The sequence below is a fragment of the Chelon labrosus genome, assembly GCF_963514085.1.
Source record: "Chelon labrosus genome assembly, chromosome: 10".
NCBI classification, from domain to species: domain Eukaryota; kingdom Metazoa; phylum Chordata; class Actinopteri; order Mugiliformes; family Mugilidae; genus Chelon; species Chelon labrosus.
The window spans coordinates 4,566,151-4,584,997 of record NC_140360.1 but is presented as its reverse complement, the minus strand read 5'-3'; the positions used below and the strand labels follow the sequence as shown (position 1 = coordinate 4,584,997).

Below are 18,847 nucleotides of genomic sequence, written 5' to 3'. Positions count from 1 at the left end.
GATTGTGGCTGTTGATTGCTATGTTTGTCTAGCTTTTAGTGAATATAGTGCCTCAGTGCTGTGTAGTCTCTTGAGTGCCCTTCCTTAGTTTCACTTATTTATTATTTTGCGTCCTGGGTGGAGACTTGTTTCTCTGATAGGGGTAAGCTTGGGACATTGTTTTGGTTGTGATACGGTGGCCACTCAGAGGCTACTTTGCTGTGACGGTGTAAAATAAGACTGTATATCTGACCTCCTGTGGACTCTGACCCTCAGCACTGTGGTAAACCACTCTGTACTGCTGGACTGGCTTGGCAGGGTTGGTCCAGTGAAGCTTCACCTCTCTGGACCCGAGTTCAGAAAACCGCAGATCGGTCGGACTGGGGTATGAGAGGGCTGGGTCGGCCGTGGGCCCAGGCTCAAAACCTGAAGACACAGCAACACCTGTGTCAGAGCTCACTGAACGCTGGTATAAATTAAAAACCTGACACCTTAGTAAAACAGTGTTTATTTACGCTTTGTGATGCCACGGTCCTCTATCCTCCCACACAAGATGTGCACCAGCCGTGCCACCAGTTTGCTGAGCAGCGGGAAGTCATTGACGTTGTAAACGTTCAGATCCAGCGGTTCAGACGCCACCTGCCTCAACTCGGCTTCATCTGCGTTCTTCACGCCTGAAGAACAAAGCGGTTCAATCTGATTAGAAAGAATTTAGTAAAATTCAATGAGAGCTACGTCAATGTCAATTTGGCGGCTGCAGCTGAGAAAGCATGATCTCCCCTGAATGGATGTGAAAGTGTGAAACCTGAAAAACTTCTAAACGGTTTCCAGTCTCACCTACAGCGATGATCTCCACGCCTGCACTCTTCAGCCGGTTTGCCGCAGCGATGGCGTCGTCCTGAGATTTCCCGTCGGTCAACAAGACCAGGAAAAACGGCGCGTCCGACCTCGCGCCCGCCTCGGCCCTCATGTTCTCCTCCATGACGTGGAGCAGTGCTTGACCTGGGAGACGGATGCATGGTTACAGACCAACAGACATACAGTATGAAAAAGTGTTGCAGGTGTATCCAAAAAGAAAAACAAGCTGAAACAAGAGCAACTGGACTTGTAGAGTTTCTTGAAGACGTTTCATCCAAGTAGCTCCTTCAGTTCTTCAGGAGACTTCAGGTAAATATCTTGAAGCTTGGACTAAATGTCTTCAAGAAACCCTACAGGTCCGGCTACCCTTGTAAAAAATAGTCACCAGAGAAACTTCATAGACAGATTTACCTGTAAATGTGTTTCCTCCCTTGTATCTGAAATTCCTTACTGCCTCCAACAGCTGTTCTTTGGTAGTGTAGTTGTTGAGGTGCCACTCAGTGCGGGGGTCTCCACTGTACTGAGTTAGACCTGGGGCAAAAATTACCGCGTTAAACAAGATTTTGATATCTGGGACAAACGTTAGCAAAAAATAAACTCAATTTTCTCTTCATTAATTCTGTTGCTACTACAGATCTAATTAAAACCAAAGCACCTGGAAATTCGAAAATCCTTGGCCGACAGACTAAGATTAATTGAATTGTGGTATGAGTTGGGTCATTGCTGAAAGTAGCTGAGAGGTCGTCTGGTCATTGCTACAGTTATCAGGCTAATAATTAGTACTTGATTGGCCTTTTTGGTGTTGTAGCTATGTGCATACTTTTTCTATAACATTGGATTATTGTTGTGTAACGAGGTAATTATTCCAACTCATGCTATTAAAAGTATTACTCTTTTCAACGTCTGAGCAGCTCAGTTCACAGCTAAGTTCACATCAACAATAAATGCAGATAATTTTGTTGCTCTTCTTCTTCTCTTCTTCTTCACCTATTTTGGGGATTTTTGCTAGTTTTAAGGCTACAGGGCGTATTACCGCCCTGCACAGGGTAAAATTATCTTCTACGACGCACTTCAGGTTCTGCTTGCTTTCCACAACTTTACTGCAGCTTTGATCACGTCCTAACAGGACCTGCATGCCGTAATTGTGCGTTAACAAAAGGAAAATTGGGTTAGTTTGACAGCTATATTAAATACTCTTTGGATGGTCTGCACCTCTGTAACATTCAGTATGAATAATGGTCTGAAATCGGAAATCCTCACATCCTGACAACAATCTGATCCTCACCGATTTGAATGTGGTTTGGCCCAATGCGGAAGGGCATCACCAGGCCCTCCAAGAAATCCCTGACCCGTCTAAAGTTGGTGCGTCCAATGCTCCACGAGCCGTCCACCAGCAACATGATATCTGCTGCTGCGTTGCTCTCGCACTGGAATGGTTTTCTTGGCGACACACCTTAACAGAAGGACAAAAGAAGTGATTCACATTAAGCTGATCAAACAACATTAAAGCTGTTCTTCATCTGTTGGGTGCAGGGGATAAAACTCAGGAAACAGACGGCATGTAGGCAGGCCCAGCGTGGCGAAAGCATTAAAATGTAGGTGTGTACATACATGTGTCAACACAAGTTTCCATGTATGTGAATATCCGTGCGTTCCCTGGGATTATGAGGAAGAGAGAGGACACATGTACCCTGCAGGCCGACAGCATGGTCTGTCATTATCCTCAACCCGTCCCTCCCTTGCGTAAACACTGTGATCACGTTTCCAACCAACACTTACTGCACCGAAGCCTCATATTCATTAACTCACAAGAAGAGCAGAGGGTGGCGGTGTCCAGACGTCCTTTAAGCTTAACATCAACCGCTTCGCCTTATCAAAACCTTTGTGTTTTGGTTTATTCATGCATCAAATGCCACTAGTCGCACTTCGCATCTGAGATTCTGTCATGGTTTTGTAACACCGGAGAGCAGCAGTTACCCGTAACCGTCTGTGTAGTGAAGGGTGTCTTCCGGGGTTTCTCCTCAGCTGGTTTACCCTGCGTCGTTCCCTGCTCCTCTTTGTCCTCCACCTTCGAACGATCCCGCTCTTTCTCTTTCTTTCTCTTCCTCTTCTCTTTGGTGGTTTTCTCTGGGGCTTCGCCGGGGACCTGGGATGGAGCTTCTGCAGCTGGGGGCTCTGGAGGAGAGAGGGCATGGCGTAGCATAAAGGGTGAGGCAAGATTAAGATAAGCAGAGGTTGTTTAAAGGGATAAGGAGGAAAAAAAAAACATGACAACGAATAAACATCTTCCATACAGATGGTTTATCTTCGCTTGCTCTGCCTGTTTTCCTCATCATCCATCTCGCCCTCACTTTTATTTCCTACTTGAGGTGCTGTCGTTATCATGAGCTTGTTTGCATCAAAGCTTTTTGATGCACGACATTTATGTAAGATGTATGATATATCTGATGTACAACAATATGAGCATGTTAATCTAAGGAAAGGTGTCTGTGGGTGCAGTAAACTGACTACATTGCTTTGTGAAAATGACTCAAAACATCAATGAATTTTCATGCAAGTCCTGAAAGTATTTCAATTATTCACACAACAAAAGCCTTATCGATTATTCCCAGACTAACAATGAACAGGGAACTTGCTGCATTCCTGCGTTGGCTTATGTTCCAAGTCTTTGTGGGTGTCCTTGCAACTGATAAGCACTTAAACGCATTAAACTGTCACCAAAGTGGATTTTAAGGATCATCCTAGTCTTTGTTGTCTCACCACTAAATATACACCATGCCCTCAAACAATAAAGGCACCCGTTCCTCTAATAATACTCATGCAGATGTGGCGTCACTATCTCCTGGCATGCCCTACCTGTAGGAGTGGCAGCAGCAGCCGTGGTGGTTGTCGGCTCTGGATACAGAACCGTTGGCACGTCCAGCAGCGTCTCCGTCGCATCGTCCAGATCTCCCGACCCCGACCCGCCTGGCAACAGTTTCTTCCTCTGCTTTCGGCTGCCGCTGCGGATCATCTCCTCTTCCCTCAGGGCCTCCACTGGAAGCGAGATTAAGTCACGTATGAGTAAAATTATAATGGTTTAATCAGTAAAGGGAGCCTGCTGTGATAATTTATCAATGAAGGGGTCAATTTGCTGTCATTTCCACTAATTCCTACTGTATAAATACTGTATTTCTAATGTTATGACCCAGGGTCATAATTTGGTTCCCCTAGGCCGGACGTAACACTAAACAGGGCAATGATAAGGGTTAAGGGAAGTGCATGTTTGGTGTGCATCACCAGGTCTTGTTAGCAAATCCATACCTAGCAAATCCATACCTTGACTTAAGAGTCAGGGTCAATTCCAACAAATTGAGCGTGACATTTCCAGAGGAAGTAAGAATTGCCCCGACGTAGCAGCCAGGGCTTGAGATAAGTACAGGGCCCCGAGGGGGGTTGAGACAAATGGGAAAGACGAAGACGCACCAGGAAGGAATTCCCAGACTGCAATCATTCCAGCATGACAGCCGGTGTCAAGGTCTTTCTTTTTATTTTTCTGACCTGTCTGCACACGCTCGGCTCGACACAGTAACCCACTATCACTTGTGCTGTTTGCAGGCAACCACACGTTCAGTCCACACATTATACAACGCATGCTGAGCCCCGGGAGAGAATCAGTCACAGTCTAAACAACAAGATGTCAAAAGTGAAAGGGGTTCACAAATAGAGAGAGAGACGTGATGGGATTCAGTGTCAGTGCTGCAGGCAACAAACTGAAGTACGATAGGTATGCACAGGTTTTAGTGCAGAGTGAAATCCTCCAGACACATTTCATTAAAATGTCCTCATCCTCCTTTTAAGATGTGACCTGTAATTTAAGACGACTCTTTTCCTCTCTGCAAGCTGCTCAAATTAAACACAGTCACACAGTGTAGTTTTACTGGTAAGGCTGCCTTTGTGGGCCACACATGAACAAGTGTTAGAGCACAGCTTTGCAACCAAGAAACACCCAAAATTAATTCTCTGCAAGTATGCACAGTTAAGTCCAAACCCAACCCACTTTCAGCCTGTAATCCGTATGCAGCGTGTGTATCTGCTCGGTGTTAAGAATGTCAAAAATGCACCATTTCCTCCAATATGACTCTTGCGAGTGTCATCTGAGCGTTTTTTTCTGTTCGTCACTACATGCCTGTGGAGTTTTATGTCCCCCGTTGCGCCGCAGACAGCGAGACACGAATTCCGTGGATCTCACTGCAGCTAACTGTCACTCACATACACAGTACATAGGTGCGTTCATTATATCACCAACACACATGTGTCAAGGCTGGACAGCTGCTTCAAAGTTATCGTGCTCCTCAGAATTTTCTACATTTCTGCAACAAAACATCAGCGGGATGTTGTGAGAATAGACAAAGAGAAGTTGATCAATCGCATAAAGCAGAAATATTAGGCTTGTGGAGTTATTTAGTCAAGAAAATTAATCATTTGTACATATCTGTGAGTTGCAAAAGCAAGTGAACCCTTGTTTCCAGTATCTGCCGTGACCACTTTGTGCAGCAATAATGGCAACTAAACATTTCTGGTACCTGCCGATCAGTTGTCTGATCGTAATTTTGGCCCATTCCTCAGAACAGGAACAGATGGACTTGATGGATTTTGGCCTTGAAATACACCTGCAATCCTAGAAGCGCATTTACTTGAGCACCTCACACATACACAAATGTGCAAGAACAATATTTCTGTTTCATTTGTTTGATTGGGTTCTCTTTGTCTACTTTCAGGACTTTGATGAAAATTCGCTGACGTTTCGATTTATATGAAGCAAAAATGTGGAATATTCTGAAGAGAGCAAAAAGCGGCACTAGAGCTAGACGTGTACTATATGCAACGTTTCAGGTAGTGCACCTGGATTTCATTGTGTGCACCAAGCAATCAAAGTAAAATTTATCTTGATCGTTCCACACCCACATAGCATATCATTTTATTTCCCAGTGCTTCTTGTTTCTCCCGTCAAGCTCAGCTGTCTGTGTTAATTTTAAGGAAACTTAAGAAGTTCAACTTTCTTCGATAAGATTATCAAACAAAAGTTCCTTATTTTCCCATTAAAACATTTTAAAGTAAACCTGCAGTTTCTCTTATTTTTGTAGTTGTTAATACCGTCTTTGAGTTTCCTATTTTACCTTTCAAGATATGCTTTAACTATGTTTTGAAAAGGGTTACACAAAAACTTGTCCGACAGCGATTTGTCTGGATCTCTGTTCCTTTTCACGTTTTAATTTGGAACACTTACTGGTGAATCGCCGCTTTGCCAGAAGTTTCTCTGTCGTCCCATTGAGCACAAGGACCTGGAGGGTATACTCCTGACTGGAGTCCAGCCCCGCCACCGTAGCCCGTCCCCGGGTGGTGGTCAACATCAGCTCCGGCTGTGGCACGTCTGGAAAAAGACAAGCGTCTGTGGTGAGCATGGACTGCTTTGGCTTGAAAAATCATTGCATAGTTTCCTTTGTTTCAGTGTATACTGTTTCTAAGGGTGTGATCTGAAATAGGTTAGGCCTCTTGTTCTCCTAAGTTTAGTTTAAACAACGACAAACATTCATTGCTCATTTAACAAATGTACAACTGAAATGTTTGAATTTGGATGGAACATGTTTTAGATATGACCCTGTTCAGGCCTTGCATTAACTTCCTTCTTGCTTTGTGGGCGCAGCAGTCTCTGGCTGAAGGAGCTTCCTAAAGTCCCAACCCAGGATGGAGCTCTCCCTCTCCGTGACTCCGCCACACCAGCAGACCGCGGCGTAGAAGGTTGCCAATGCAACCACAGCATCATAAAAGGCCCTGAGTAGTGTCCTACACACCCCAAAGAAGGACCTCAGTCTCCTCAGCAGGTGGAGGCGACTTTGTCCCCTTCCTGTATAGGAAGTTCGTATCTGGAGGTGGCCTGGGACACATTTGAACTCATTCCTTTAGTAGCGTGAACATATTAGAGGCCGACTACTCAACAGGGTAGCTCTTGTGTAAGCGTTGTTTTGTCCTCATCAAATAAATACAGAACCGCTATTATAAATGAACACCTGACCAAGTTTCTGATGGGTAACACCCACAGTTGTTCCCAATTCAACCCCAACTCCCCGCCGGTCTTTAAGAACTGAAGCAGCTACTTGGATGGAACGTCTTCTTGTCGCCCTTGTTGGCCGAACTCTCAAACATCCTGAACAAACCCTCTCATACCTCGTATGAGACTGTTGGGAAGTTAGGTAGCTCCTTCAGCCAGAGACTGCTGCACCCAGAGTACAAGAAGGAACGCATCTGGATGTCCTTTGTCCCCTCAGGAGTCAAGACTCTTCAACATCAGCATTTGTTAACACTGCTGCTGAGTTTCCTCTGCAACCGAAGGACACAGTTATCCTCTGAGCAACCCTAACTCTAACCCTAACCCTTCTCAAGTGCAAGGCCCGTATCTCAGGCACATTCTACACCTACTGGTACACCTACATTTCCCTGCAGGGATCTAATCTTATCTTATTTTATGTCTCTTGCTTCAGCTTGTATCGTGGGAAGACGACACCACAACCATTTACTCCTACGGCCATTCTAATTAAATCAACCTAACAAGCCAGGTTTGATCCTTTATGTGAGGCAACGTTGCTAACTACTGCATGATAAAAGCATTAGTAATGAACAGTCTGCTCTTACACCTACTAGATTCCGCACATTGTTTAAGTACAAAATGAACGCTTGATCAAAAAAAACAATTTACTGTGACTGCTTTTTTCGTCTCCACCTGACCCTCCACGTCTTTTCCCTTTCTGCAATGATGCACCGCCTCCTATTCTGTTCCCCGAATTGCAGATGCGTGTTGTAGCCCTTGTGCAATTGTTTCTCATGCATTTCCCTTCCCTTGATCTCGTCAAAGCCACCATTTCATCCTCTTACTGCCACCCCTTGCCAAACACTACACCTCCAGGCACGACAATCCTCGCATTCAACTGGATTCGTGCGTCTGAAGCCCCCCTCTCTTGTCTCCCCCGTTAGACCTGTCTGGGCTTAGCTGCGCAGTGTGGAATGGGAGATAAGAGGGAGACAAGAGGGAAAACAACACCAAGAAAGCAGTTTAGATGTTCAAGAAGAATCACACATGTGAGGGAAAAGGGGAGGAGAGCGAGCAGCATTTTTATCTCAGTCATCACCTGTAACGCGAGAGAGACGACACATTCATGGCAGCCGGGATAATAGTGGTGATGTGAAAGATACTGAATGTTCTCACTATACTTACACACAGTTTCAAGCTAGAGCAGGAGAACCACAGTAAAGTGTATGGGCAATCTACACCAATCTAGCATAACATTATGACCACCGTCCTAATGTCGTGTAGGCCTTCCATGTGCCTCCAAAACAGAGAATGGACATGGGTCTTCTGAGGGTGTCCTGTGGTGTCTGGTAACAGAATGTTGTTAGTGGTGGGGCCTTTGAGGGGAGGGGCCTCTGTGGATCATCCCACAGATACTTGATCAGTTTGGGATCTAGTGAATCTGGAGGCCAGGTCAACACCTTGTGATGTTCTTCATGTTTTTTTTAGTTGTTCCTAAATCGCTTTTGTGTGTGTGTCTGTGTCAGGCTGCATCCTGCTGGGGATGGCTGCTGCCATCAAGGAGTGTCATTGCTATGGGGTGGGGGTGCCTGGTCTGGTCTAGGTGGGTGCTACATGTCTAAGTAACATCCACACCAATGAATGCCAGGTCCAAGAGTTTCCCAGCAGAACGCTGAACTGTCACAAGATGGTCGATGTTACTTGCTTCCCCTGTCAGTGGTCATAATGTTGTGGCTGATCAGTGTATGTCCATTATTTCCAAACCAAACAGTCTTAGTCGTTTTTACTTTTACTTGTGCTACATCTTGTAATGTTTCAAAGAAATTCATTTTACTTTAATAAGCTAGAAACCTACGCTTGCAGGAAACTTGCAGTCATTGTGTATTTGGTCACAGCGAGAGACTCCATCACATCTGAGGAAATGAAACGACACCTCTAACTCCCAGACAGTCATGAGGAGAAGTTTCATCATATTAATCATTCAGTGTTGTTCACTTACTGCTTTCGATGGTTTGTACTAAGACTTTTATGCTGCTCCTGCTCATTTTATTTTTCACAGGTCCCTTGAAATCTGAAGGTCTCTGACGTTGTTCCACAGTAAGTCTATAATTATATAGTATACAGTGCCGCTTATACTCACTTCTTGTGTCCTGTAGAATTTCCTACATCTCTGAATAAAAATTACTCAAAAGGAGGCAGAGAGAACCCAGTCCAACAAATGAAACCAAAATACTATACTTGTTTATTTAGGACAATTAATCATTTGCTCATATCTTTTAGTTGTACTTGTTTTCAGTATCTGCTGTGACCTCCTTGTGCAGCAATAACATCAACTAAATGTTTCTGGTAACTGCTGATCTGTCGTCTACAGCCGCTTCGAGGAATTTTAGCCCATTCCTCAGAACAGTTTCCTTCAGGTCCTTCCACAACATTTCTATTGGATTAAGGTCAGGACTTTGACTTGGCCGTTCCTAAACATTCATTTTGTTCTTGGTTCTCGTTGTCTTGTTGTATGACCCAGTTTCTCTTCAGATTCAGCTCATGGACAGATGTCCTGACCTTTTCTTTTAATGATTATGTTATATTAATAGTCTTCTGGTATCTGGTTTGTCCACATGATGTTTAGCAAACTGCAGAAGGGCAGAGATGTTCTCTTTGTCCTTGCCACTCTGCCATCACAACATGTTGTTCAGCGTTCTCCTGATGGTGGATTCATGAACTTTAACATCAGCCAATGTGAGAGAGGCCTTTAGTAGCTTAGTAGTTACCCTGGTTTCCTTTGTGACCTCTCAGGCTATTATGGAGTGATCTTTGTTGGTGGACCACTCCTGCGGAGGGGAACAGTCGTCTTAAATCTCCTCCTTTTGTTCTCAATCTGTCTGATTATTTGTGGATTCCAAACTCTTTTAGAGATGGGTTTCTAACCTTTCCAGCCTGATGAGCAACAACAACTCTTTTTCTGAGCTCAGACTCTGACAAAACCCTGTATCATAAACAACATAAGGCACAGAAAAACACCTGAGTCTCTAATTTGGACATTAATTTGTAGTCCTAGAGGTGCACTTACGTTTGCACCTCACATATACGTAATATTGGCGAATTTCCCTAAATAAACAAACGCATCAATATAATATTTCTGTTTCATTTGTTTAACTGGGTTCTCTCTGAAGAATGCATAGACTTTTAAGCGGCGCTGTACTTCTGCAAAAAAAACGCACCATCCGTTTTAATGCCAGTCCAACGATGTACAGGCAACTACAGACGTTGATGTGGTTGTCCTAGCAACTGATTAGCCATTAAATGTACCAAACTGTTCAAGTGGATTTTAATGATCATACTGGTCTTTACTGTCTCACTAGTAATTCTATATTCTTCTCAGCCTAGAACAGCATTCATCATCATGGAGCAGAATAAAAAAAAAAAAAAAACCTAAAAGAAATATTAAGTGTGTTAGCTTATTATTTTTTTTTTCTACCAGCGCTAATGAGTTCCCATTCACCAACCGAGCATTAGTGACGCCACGAAATAATGTTTCATTCATGTCAGATCAATAAAACTGTGATTATGAGGGGGCTGAGTGGCAAACGTCAGCTTTCCACGCATTAAACCAGAAATTGGAGTATTGGAAATTTCTGAGAATTCATGAAAAAAAATGGTGATTGCAACTGCTTGAGAAAAATCGAATAGTAACAGCAATTAAATCAATTTGGCACTTTTACCTGAGCTATTCAGCACATCTGGCTGCTCTTGGTGATGTACCACTTCAAAGAAACACTATAGCAGCTAATTAAGGCTATGCATCTGTGAACAAAGAATAAAGTATAAATACTTTCGGTCCTGGGTTTGACTTTTAATTTTATTGCCAAGGTTTTGGATGGTTTTGTAAAGTAGATGGTTTTATTGCTTTAATCCCATCCACAGCGCTGAAGGTCTCACCTGAGTTTGATCTCACTCGGACCTTGTAGCCCTGAACCGGCCCATCAGCCTCCTTCCATTTCATCTGCAGTCTGTCCTCAGACAGGACCGTCAGCTTGAGGCGACCTTGAAGGAGAGAAAATAAATAAATCATGCTTAAACTGTTAAAATGATTTGGTGCCGGAGAACGGCGGAACATGACAGCTGCAGGATTTTTCAAAGATCAAAGACATTCAGAGGCTTCATTCCTTCTGCTCTCCACGGCGGTCCGACCCTTCATACTTCCTTCTCTGCAAGTCAAATCCGTCTCTTGTTTCGACTCCATCTACATAATTTCCAGCAGGGGCTTCCCAACAAGCAGCGTCTTTCATGTTGCCACCCTCCCGCCCTCCATCCGTCCTTCTCTCCAGCTGCCCGTCAAAGCGTTCCCTGTCCTCTCGGCTGGTATAGAAACAGGAACAGGACGCCGGTCGGGGACTGCGGGGTCCAAGGTCATGTCAGAGGAACGCCGCGGAGTTACAGTGTGACAGGGTTTTTTTTAATGTGTAGTGGGGTAATAGATGGAGAAGAAAAAAATGGGGGTCGAGGGGGAAACGGAAGCAAAGAAGACAGAGGAGTGTTGAAGAGAACAGCATGAATCACTTCTATGGGTATATGACCCTCAGCACTCAACAGACCCTTTACTGGCTAGCATGTATGTAGGTCTGCATGTGTGTCTGGACCAGGGGCCTCTGGAGGATCTTTATCTAGCTGGGTGCTTGGCAGAGGATGACATGGGTCCGACGGGGATTTAGAGAGACAGGGTCAAGGTCCAAGAGCCCAACGAACAACAACAACTTTACCAGGCTGGCAGGCAGATATGCAGATAACTACAGTGTCTGCATTGTACTCTGGGATTCGTGGGCGAGGAGCAGCTGCCGGAGATCCGACGTTTTTAGTTATGCATTGAAATAATAAGACCCCTGAGTCTCGCTCGTTGTATCTTTTATTAAATGTGGACTAAAGTAGCCGTGAAATTAAAGCAGACAACGCACACAATACGCCAAATAAATAATGTGATATTAATAAATAGGAAAAATTTCCTTAGCACAAAAAATGTTACCGTAGCACAAACTTAAGCTGTTCATGGTTCTGAAACAGCGGTAGGCAGAGATCTGTTAGAGGCAGAAGCTGTTACAATATTCCACTGCACGCCGAATGATGTCGGTGTTTATTTCCATGCAGACACTGAGATCAGATCTCAAGTGCTGGTGGGACACCAGTCGTGAACAAGCGGGATGTTACCTCTGATAAGAACTGAGTCTGGCACATAGACTGTATATAAATATGGACAACACGTCTCCACTTCCTTGCATTGGCCAAACTGACGCCATTTTCCCGGGGATACGGGCGGCGCCATCTTGCGACTTTGGCGCCAGAGTCTGATCAGTACGGTCCGAAAGTGGAGCCACGCGGAACTACGTTATTGATGCCCCGCCCACACTTCCTCCAGACTCGCATTTCGTTTAATTAATACTACGCTCTGCTCTACCTCCACTATAGTTACAAGGAAATGTTGGATTACACACTGTACTTGTTTATTTATTTATTTGTTTACTTGTTTTTTCCAACACTCACGGTCCTACGGGAGCCTTTCGCGGAGTGGTTGGCATGGCAACTTGTAGTAATCATGATGTCACATCCTGTTTCTATAGCGTCAAATAATGAACTAAAACGAAACTTATCAGAAAAATGGATATTTGCGCATGCATCAGTAATATATTAAGTAACTAAAATGACTGAAACCACGTATTAAAAGTGTATTTTAGTGTTTTAGTTCGGCCCAAGTCCCGCCCACTAACATGGAGGAGGTGGAGCTTATGACCTATACCGCAGCCAGCCACCAGGGGGAGCTCTACTTCATTTTTGAGGAGCTGTCATGGCGTCCATTTTTTATACAGACTACATTCTGGCTACGCTAAGCTAGTATGAGGCTGCAGGTATTTACTAAACACAGAGAAAGGCCTCCTACAAACAGTAGAGACACAAATTTCAGCTCCTGATTTCACGTGAAGCCTTATGTGAGTGCTATCGTTTAATCAAGCTAACGACACTACTACAAGAGGATTCGCTGTGAGGATTCTGTGCAACTTCACCACCATCTGTGACTCACTCCCCACTGGTAGTAATCAGATTTATAGTTTATAATGTAAGGAACACTAGTACCTTGGCCATGGACCCCTGACGACAGCAGCAGGACGGCACCGAGCAGCGAATACAGCGTCAGCCAGAGAGACGACGATGACGAAGGAAGGAGGGGGGAAGACATGAGTGGAGCCTGGAAACATGAAACACAACGGCATTGATATTTTGTTAAACTGATTCATTATGCATGCACAGCTTTTAACTGATTCAAGGGCAAGAACTTTACATTAAATCAAATTGAGGGGCAGTAAAAATGTGGTGCTGCATGAGCTGATCTTTTTTAAAACAGCTTTGTCGCTTCAGGATATCTTTCAGGCCACTAGAAAAGGTACCATGTCACCTTTTCCCACGGGAACCCCACATTTACGGCTGACTCAGACCACAGAAATGAGTCGGTGCTTGTCCCCATTACAGACTCTTAAAAACTTCACACAGTCTAATGACACACAGGGCCGTAATATTAACTAACGTGCTGCACTTTAAGAGGCCGTAAAAAGCAAACTGCAGAAAAGTGATTGTGAGTGGAGTGGGTGGGTGATCTTTAGAAAAACCAGGGCAAAGACTCCGTCCCATTTTCCTTCCTCAATGAGAACATTGTTCGACAGACGCAGGGCGAACAAAGCTACACTTAACCGTCTGGTGGCACAGCTGGAGCTGGCAGGGCCGCGGTCGTGAATGAGACAATTACGACAACAAAGTCCTCCAGGCTCAGTCGGTAAAGAGACGGCTCAGTTAGACGGAAAAGGAAACTCTGGAAGTCAGGAACAGCTTATCAGATTAGACGTCTCCACCGAGGAGAAGACATGAAGAAGCTGAATGTTTAGTATTTCATTCACGCCGTGGCGCAATGTGTACATAAGTGCACATGCCAGTTCATTAGGTACACTGAAAATAGACAAGATGAGATAAGATGCAAGATAAGATGAGACAAGACAAGTTAAGATACAGTATAAGACAAGATATAAGACGAGACATAAGACGAGACAAGACATAAGACGAGACAAGATAAGATATAAGATATAAGATAAGATAAGCCCAGACCAGACCAGACCAGACAAGACAAGACAAGTCAATAAGATAAGTCAAGACAAGATACATATAAGACAAGACAAGATGTAAGACAAGCTGAGATGAGACAAGATAAGATTTAAGACAAGACGAGACAAGACAAGACAAGATGAGACAGGTCAATAAGATAAGTCAAGACAAGACAAAATACATATAAGACAAGACAAGACAAGACAAGACAAAATATAACACAAGACAAGACGAGACAAGACAAAATATAAGACAAGACAAGACGAGATGAGACAAAACAAGATATAAGACAAGATGGGACGAGACAAGATAAGATATAAGACAAGACGAGATGAGACAAGACGAGACAAGACAAGACAAAATATAAGGCAAGACAAGACGAGATGAGACAAGACGAGACAAGATATAAGACAAGATGAGACGAGACAAGATAAGATATAAGACAAAACGAGATGAGACAAGACAAGACGACACGAGACAAGACAAAATATAAGACAAGACGAGACGAGACAAGACGAGACAAGATATGAGACAAGACAAGATATAAGACAAGACAAGACAAGATAAGACATAAGACATAAGACATAAGACAAGATAAGATATAAGACAAGACAAGAAAAGACATAAGACAAGACAAGACAAGATATAAGACATAAGATATAAGACAAGACGAGACAATCAGATAAGTCAAGACGAGATGAGACGAGACAGGTCAATAAAATAAGACCGGACTAGACCAGACCAGATAAATCACATGTATGCTGGTGAAACAGATGAATTTTCCATTTTGCTCATTAAAGACTATTTTTACATTTTTTATTTGGAGGCTGCGGTTCACGGTACTAGAGATGTTCCTATTATCTTTAGCCAAATATTCTCAGAAACACTTTTAATTGAATCCAGTTTAACAACACCACGAACCTCATCCTCCAAAACGACCTTCCAGTTGAATTACCAACGATATCTGAAGGTGTTTCAACATCAACTCTACATCAGAACAGAACATGAAGCTGAGACTCAAGGCAGGGCTGTCATATTATCACGTATTTGTTTCCACCAGTGTGCCTAATGAACCGGCAAACGAGCGTACGCTGCCTGTCCAGCTTAAGCCTTGAACACCACATGCCTGTCTTGTCAGTCAAACGGAGGTCAGGACACCACAGCAGAGTTTAGGAGAAGTTTCCCTCTTGCCTGAAGGCCTCCCCGATCCAAACTGATAACACGGCCGTCGTCACGCGGCACATGACGTGACCGTATTCCTCTCTTTGTACGTTTTCTGGTGTTTCACGTGTAGCTGCTTGCCTGAACGTTGCCGTGTCTAGAGTCTGGCTGCCCGTCAGACAGGAGAGAAAAAGATGGGAGTGTTTTTATGTAATCCCCGTGAATGTTCCAGAGCTTTGTAGAGTTTATCCTTTGTCTAAAGCCCCTTTTTCAAGTTTTAGATAGTTGAATAACCAAGAAAAAAAGAAGGATAACAACATCAACCTCTGCCATTTCACTAAATGTTTAACGTTTACTGAACACCACAGCAACGGAGAGATCTGTGGTGCAACTGTAATATGAAACGTGAAAGAATCTGTCATCTTTATCAAGCGTCGATTTGATTTCTAAATTTCGCGATGCCTTCACTGCCCTCAGAGTGACCCCGCGACGACAACTTGAACTCCACTTAACCTGTGAAGAAGCAGCCAGGTGGTTTACTACGGGAGAGGATGAGCACCTCTTTAGAAAAACATTGCTTGGGGTTACAATGTTTTATTCAGATTTCTGACTTCAAGAATAGATTCTGCATGAACGTTTCAGTCAGATGTACGGTATGTTTATCTCCTATCCTCCCTCTTCCCTCTCTTTTCTCTCTCTACCTGGCCGGCCTCAAGCAGATGGGTCCCTCCATGTGAGCTTAAGGTTCTGCTCAAGGTTTCCTCCTGGTAAAAGAGAGTTTTTCCTTGCCACTGTCACCTTCACGCTTGCTCTGGGGGTTTCAGGTCTGATGTTGTAAAGCGTCTCGAGACAATAATTGAATTGAAGAATTCTGAGGAGAAAAGTGACTGAATTCTGGGTTTGTTTTCATGGACTTTAATCTCAGAACTACAGAAAAGAAAGGAAAAAAAAAACAAGTTAGACTAGTACAATAAAGAAATCTGAGAAAAAAAAAAAAAATTTAAGTTAAGGCCTCTGTCTCTGCTTTTACTCGGACGTCAATAATCCTGAGAAACACCTACGTGCTGGAGAGGATGTGGACATATATTCTGGAGTTGTCCCACTCTTAAATCCTTCTGGGAGGGAGTTCAAAAGTATTACCAGTGAAGTCTTGCAGTATAATTTTAATTTCACCTGCTTATCATTCTACCTGGGTAATATGGACACAGATACCTCCTAAATATCTTCCAGCAAAAAAGCCAAGAAAAACAAGAAGATGGCTCAACACAGAACCTCCCAGTGGGAAGCCATTATTAAAGACATCCAAACTATGGAACTACTGACTATTAGTCTCAGATTACAAAGGTACAAAGGTGATGCCCACCTGTCTTAATGCCTTATACACTTTGGTTAATGACCACATTGCTGCAATCAGTGGCAACCTACTCGTAACCCCATGGCTCTTTCTTCCATCTCCGACTTTCTTTCTGAGGTTAGTGACCGGATTCCTACGTTTTTTTTTCTTCTCATTTCTGACTATTCTGATTTTTTCCACATAACTCTGAGATTAAAATCAGAATTCTGACTTTTCTTTTCAGATTTCTAACCTTTAACTATTCTGACTTGAAGAATTCAGAGGAAAAAAAGGCAAAAATTCTGAAATTAAAGTCTGAATTTGGTCTTTTTTTCTTAAAAATCCCATAATTCTGAGAAAAAAAAGTCTAAATACTAAAATCAGTGTCTGATTTCTGACTTGCTTTTGTTATATTATGGCGATAGTTTCATAATTCTGAGGAAGAGAGTCGATTTAATCGTTGACTTTGTATTTTTTTCTCAGATCTCCGACTTTCTTTTTGTGATTAAAGTGACCGAATTCCTACGTTTTTTTGATTTTTTCTCATTTCTGACTATTCTGACTTTTTTCCACATAACTCTGAGATCAAAATCAGAATTCTGAATTTGGTCTTTTTTTCTTAAAAATCTCATAATTCTGAGGAAAAAAGGTCAGAAAATTCTTTACAGTGGCCCTAATCATTGAAGGATTCAAGGAGTATTTATTGTCATTTCAACATATGTTGGTACATGAGGTGGAACGAAATTAGTTACTCTGGTCCTGGTGCAAGCCAAAAGTATAAAAATAGAATAAAAAATTAGCTAACTAAGTATAAAAAAGCAAGCTATGTAAGTAAGCAACAACATACAGCAGACGTTTAAAGTGTCAATTGTGCACTATTCAGAGTCTGTGCAAAACAACTGCATTCTGTGCAAGATGTGTCATCTTCCGTAGTTTATTGATGAAGGGGAAACATGAGAAACTTTACAAATAAATCATAATTTTTTATTTTTTGGAGCTCAAAGCCTTAGCTGCCACTGCAGACATACTATGAGCTGCATAAAAATACTGTTACCTAGAGTGTTTGATTGACGCATCGCTGCGCCAATACCTGCGCAGGTTGCTCCTTGCTTATGACCTAATAAATGTTAATCAGAGTTTAAATAAATAAATAGATATTAAAATACTGAGAGTTATTTTAGCTTAAAGCATAAGTAAGCGACACAGCAGCTGTTGTAATTTTAAAATCTCTCCTCTGTATGCTGTGGTCGCAGGTGTTCCTCCTTCTTCAGGTGGGCTTTCCTTCACCTTTCAAACAATGGACGTCAACTAGACTGTCTCTGTGTGCCCTGGCTGGGTCGTTCAGGACCCGTTTGAAGTGAGACAAGCGACCGAGCATACCCAGGTGAGGTCTTACCTGGCGGTTCGGTGAGTCCAGGTTATTCCTTCCAGGTTAGTCCTTCCCGGAGAGCGCACGCAGCATTCCAGAGGTGGGATGTCAGCAACAAGCGCCAAGTTCCGCTAAACTGCGCGGCCAGCTCTCCTCATCGGGTCTTTATGTGGACTCCTCTGGGTGAAATCTGAGACTCAGGGCCCTCCTGCTTCTCCAGCATGGGCGTGGTGCTCCAAGGAATGCTTTAAAACCCTCCAGCACGGTGCAAGTAAGGCCAGAGAGCAATGCCTGTCCTGCACCTTGGAGCTCCTCCACTGCGTTTATTTAAACAGGATTTAAATATCTTTGTAACTTGTGCGTAGAGCATCTGCATGTGCATTTTATTTTTTTTTTAAAAACGCACTTTTTTTAGGGCTTAATAACCCTCAGTCATTAGTGGATGGAAAGAAAAGGTTTGCAGGGAGCAAGTCAGTGAAAGTAATTTCCAAACATCTGTGTTGGAACCTGACCAGACTCTGAGGCTAAACTTCAGGAGGTCAACCAGGTGCAACAACACAACACAACGCAACGCAACACAATACAACACAACACAACACAACACCTCCCAGTCACAAATCACACACAACATTTCAGATGTAAGGATTTTACTGGAGAAGTAAGAGTAGTCCTCTTTCATTGCTCTTTTAGGGATAAATATAGATTAGATCCAGATTAGAACCAGACTCCTGGAGAAGTAACAGTAAGTTCATTCATTCATCTTCTGTAACTGCTTGTCCTGTGGTGGGTCGAGGGGTGGTTGGAGCCTATCCCAGCTGCCGAGAGGAGGGGTACACCCTGGACAGGTCTCCAGTCTATCGCAGGGCTTAACAGTAAATTAAGTTTGAATAATAATAATATTAATAATTATCAGTTTTATTTTTATGGGGCTTTTCAAATCAAC

General features: G+C 43.2%; 1 protein-coding gene across 1 annotated transcript in view; it reads right to left on the bottom strand.

Moving 5' to 3' along the window:
* Positions 1-18,297, bottom strand: part of LOC311493971 (collagen alpha-1(XX) chain-like) — a 34,963-nt gene extending 16,666 nt beyond the window's left edge. Inside the window, exons 1-11 of the mRNA XM_084552795.1 lie at positions 17,932-18,297; positions 13,025-13,136; positions 10,841-10,945; positions 6,107-6,250; positions 3,694-3,873; positions 2,815-3,012; positions 2,123-2,290; positions 1,249-1,368; positions 817-981; positions 495-653; positions 233-405 (exon numbers count right to left, since the gene is read on the bottom strand). Coding sequence (XP_084408921.1) covers positions 233-405; positions 495-653; positions 817-981; positions 1,249-1,368; positions 2,123-2,290; positions 2,815-3,012; positions 3,694-3,873; positions 6,107-6,250; positions 10,841-10,945; positions 13,025-13,127 — 1,515 coding nt within the window. The 5' untranslated portion in view covers positions 13,128-13,136; positions 17,932-18,297. The remainder of the gene's footprint in view (positions 1-232; positions 406-494; positions 654-816; positions 982-1,248; positions 1,369-2,122; positions 2,291-2,814; positions 3,013-3,693; positions 3,874-6,106; positions 6,251-10,840; positions 10,946-13,024; positions 13,137-17,931) is intronic.
* Between the last annotated feature and the right edge of the window lie 550 nt (positions 18,298-18,847).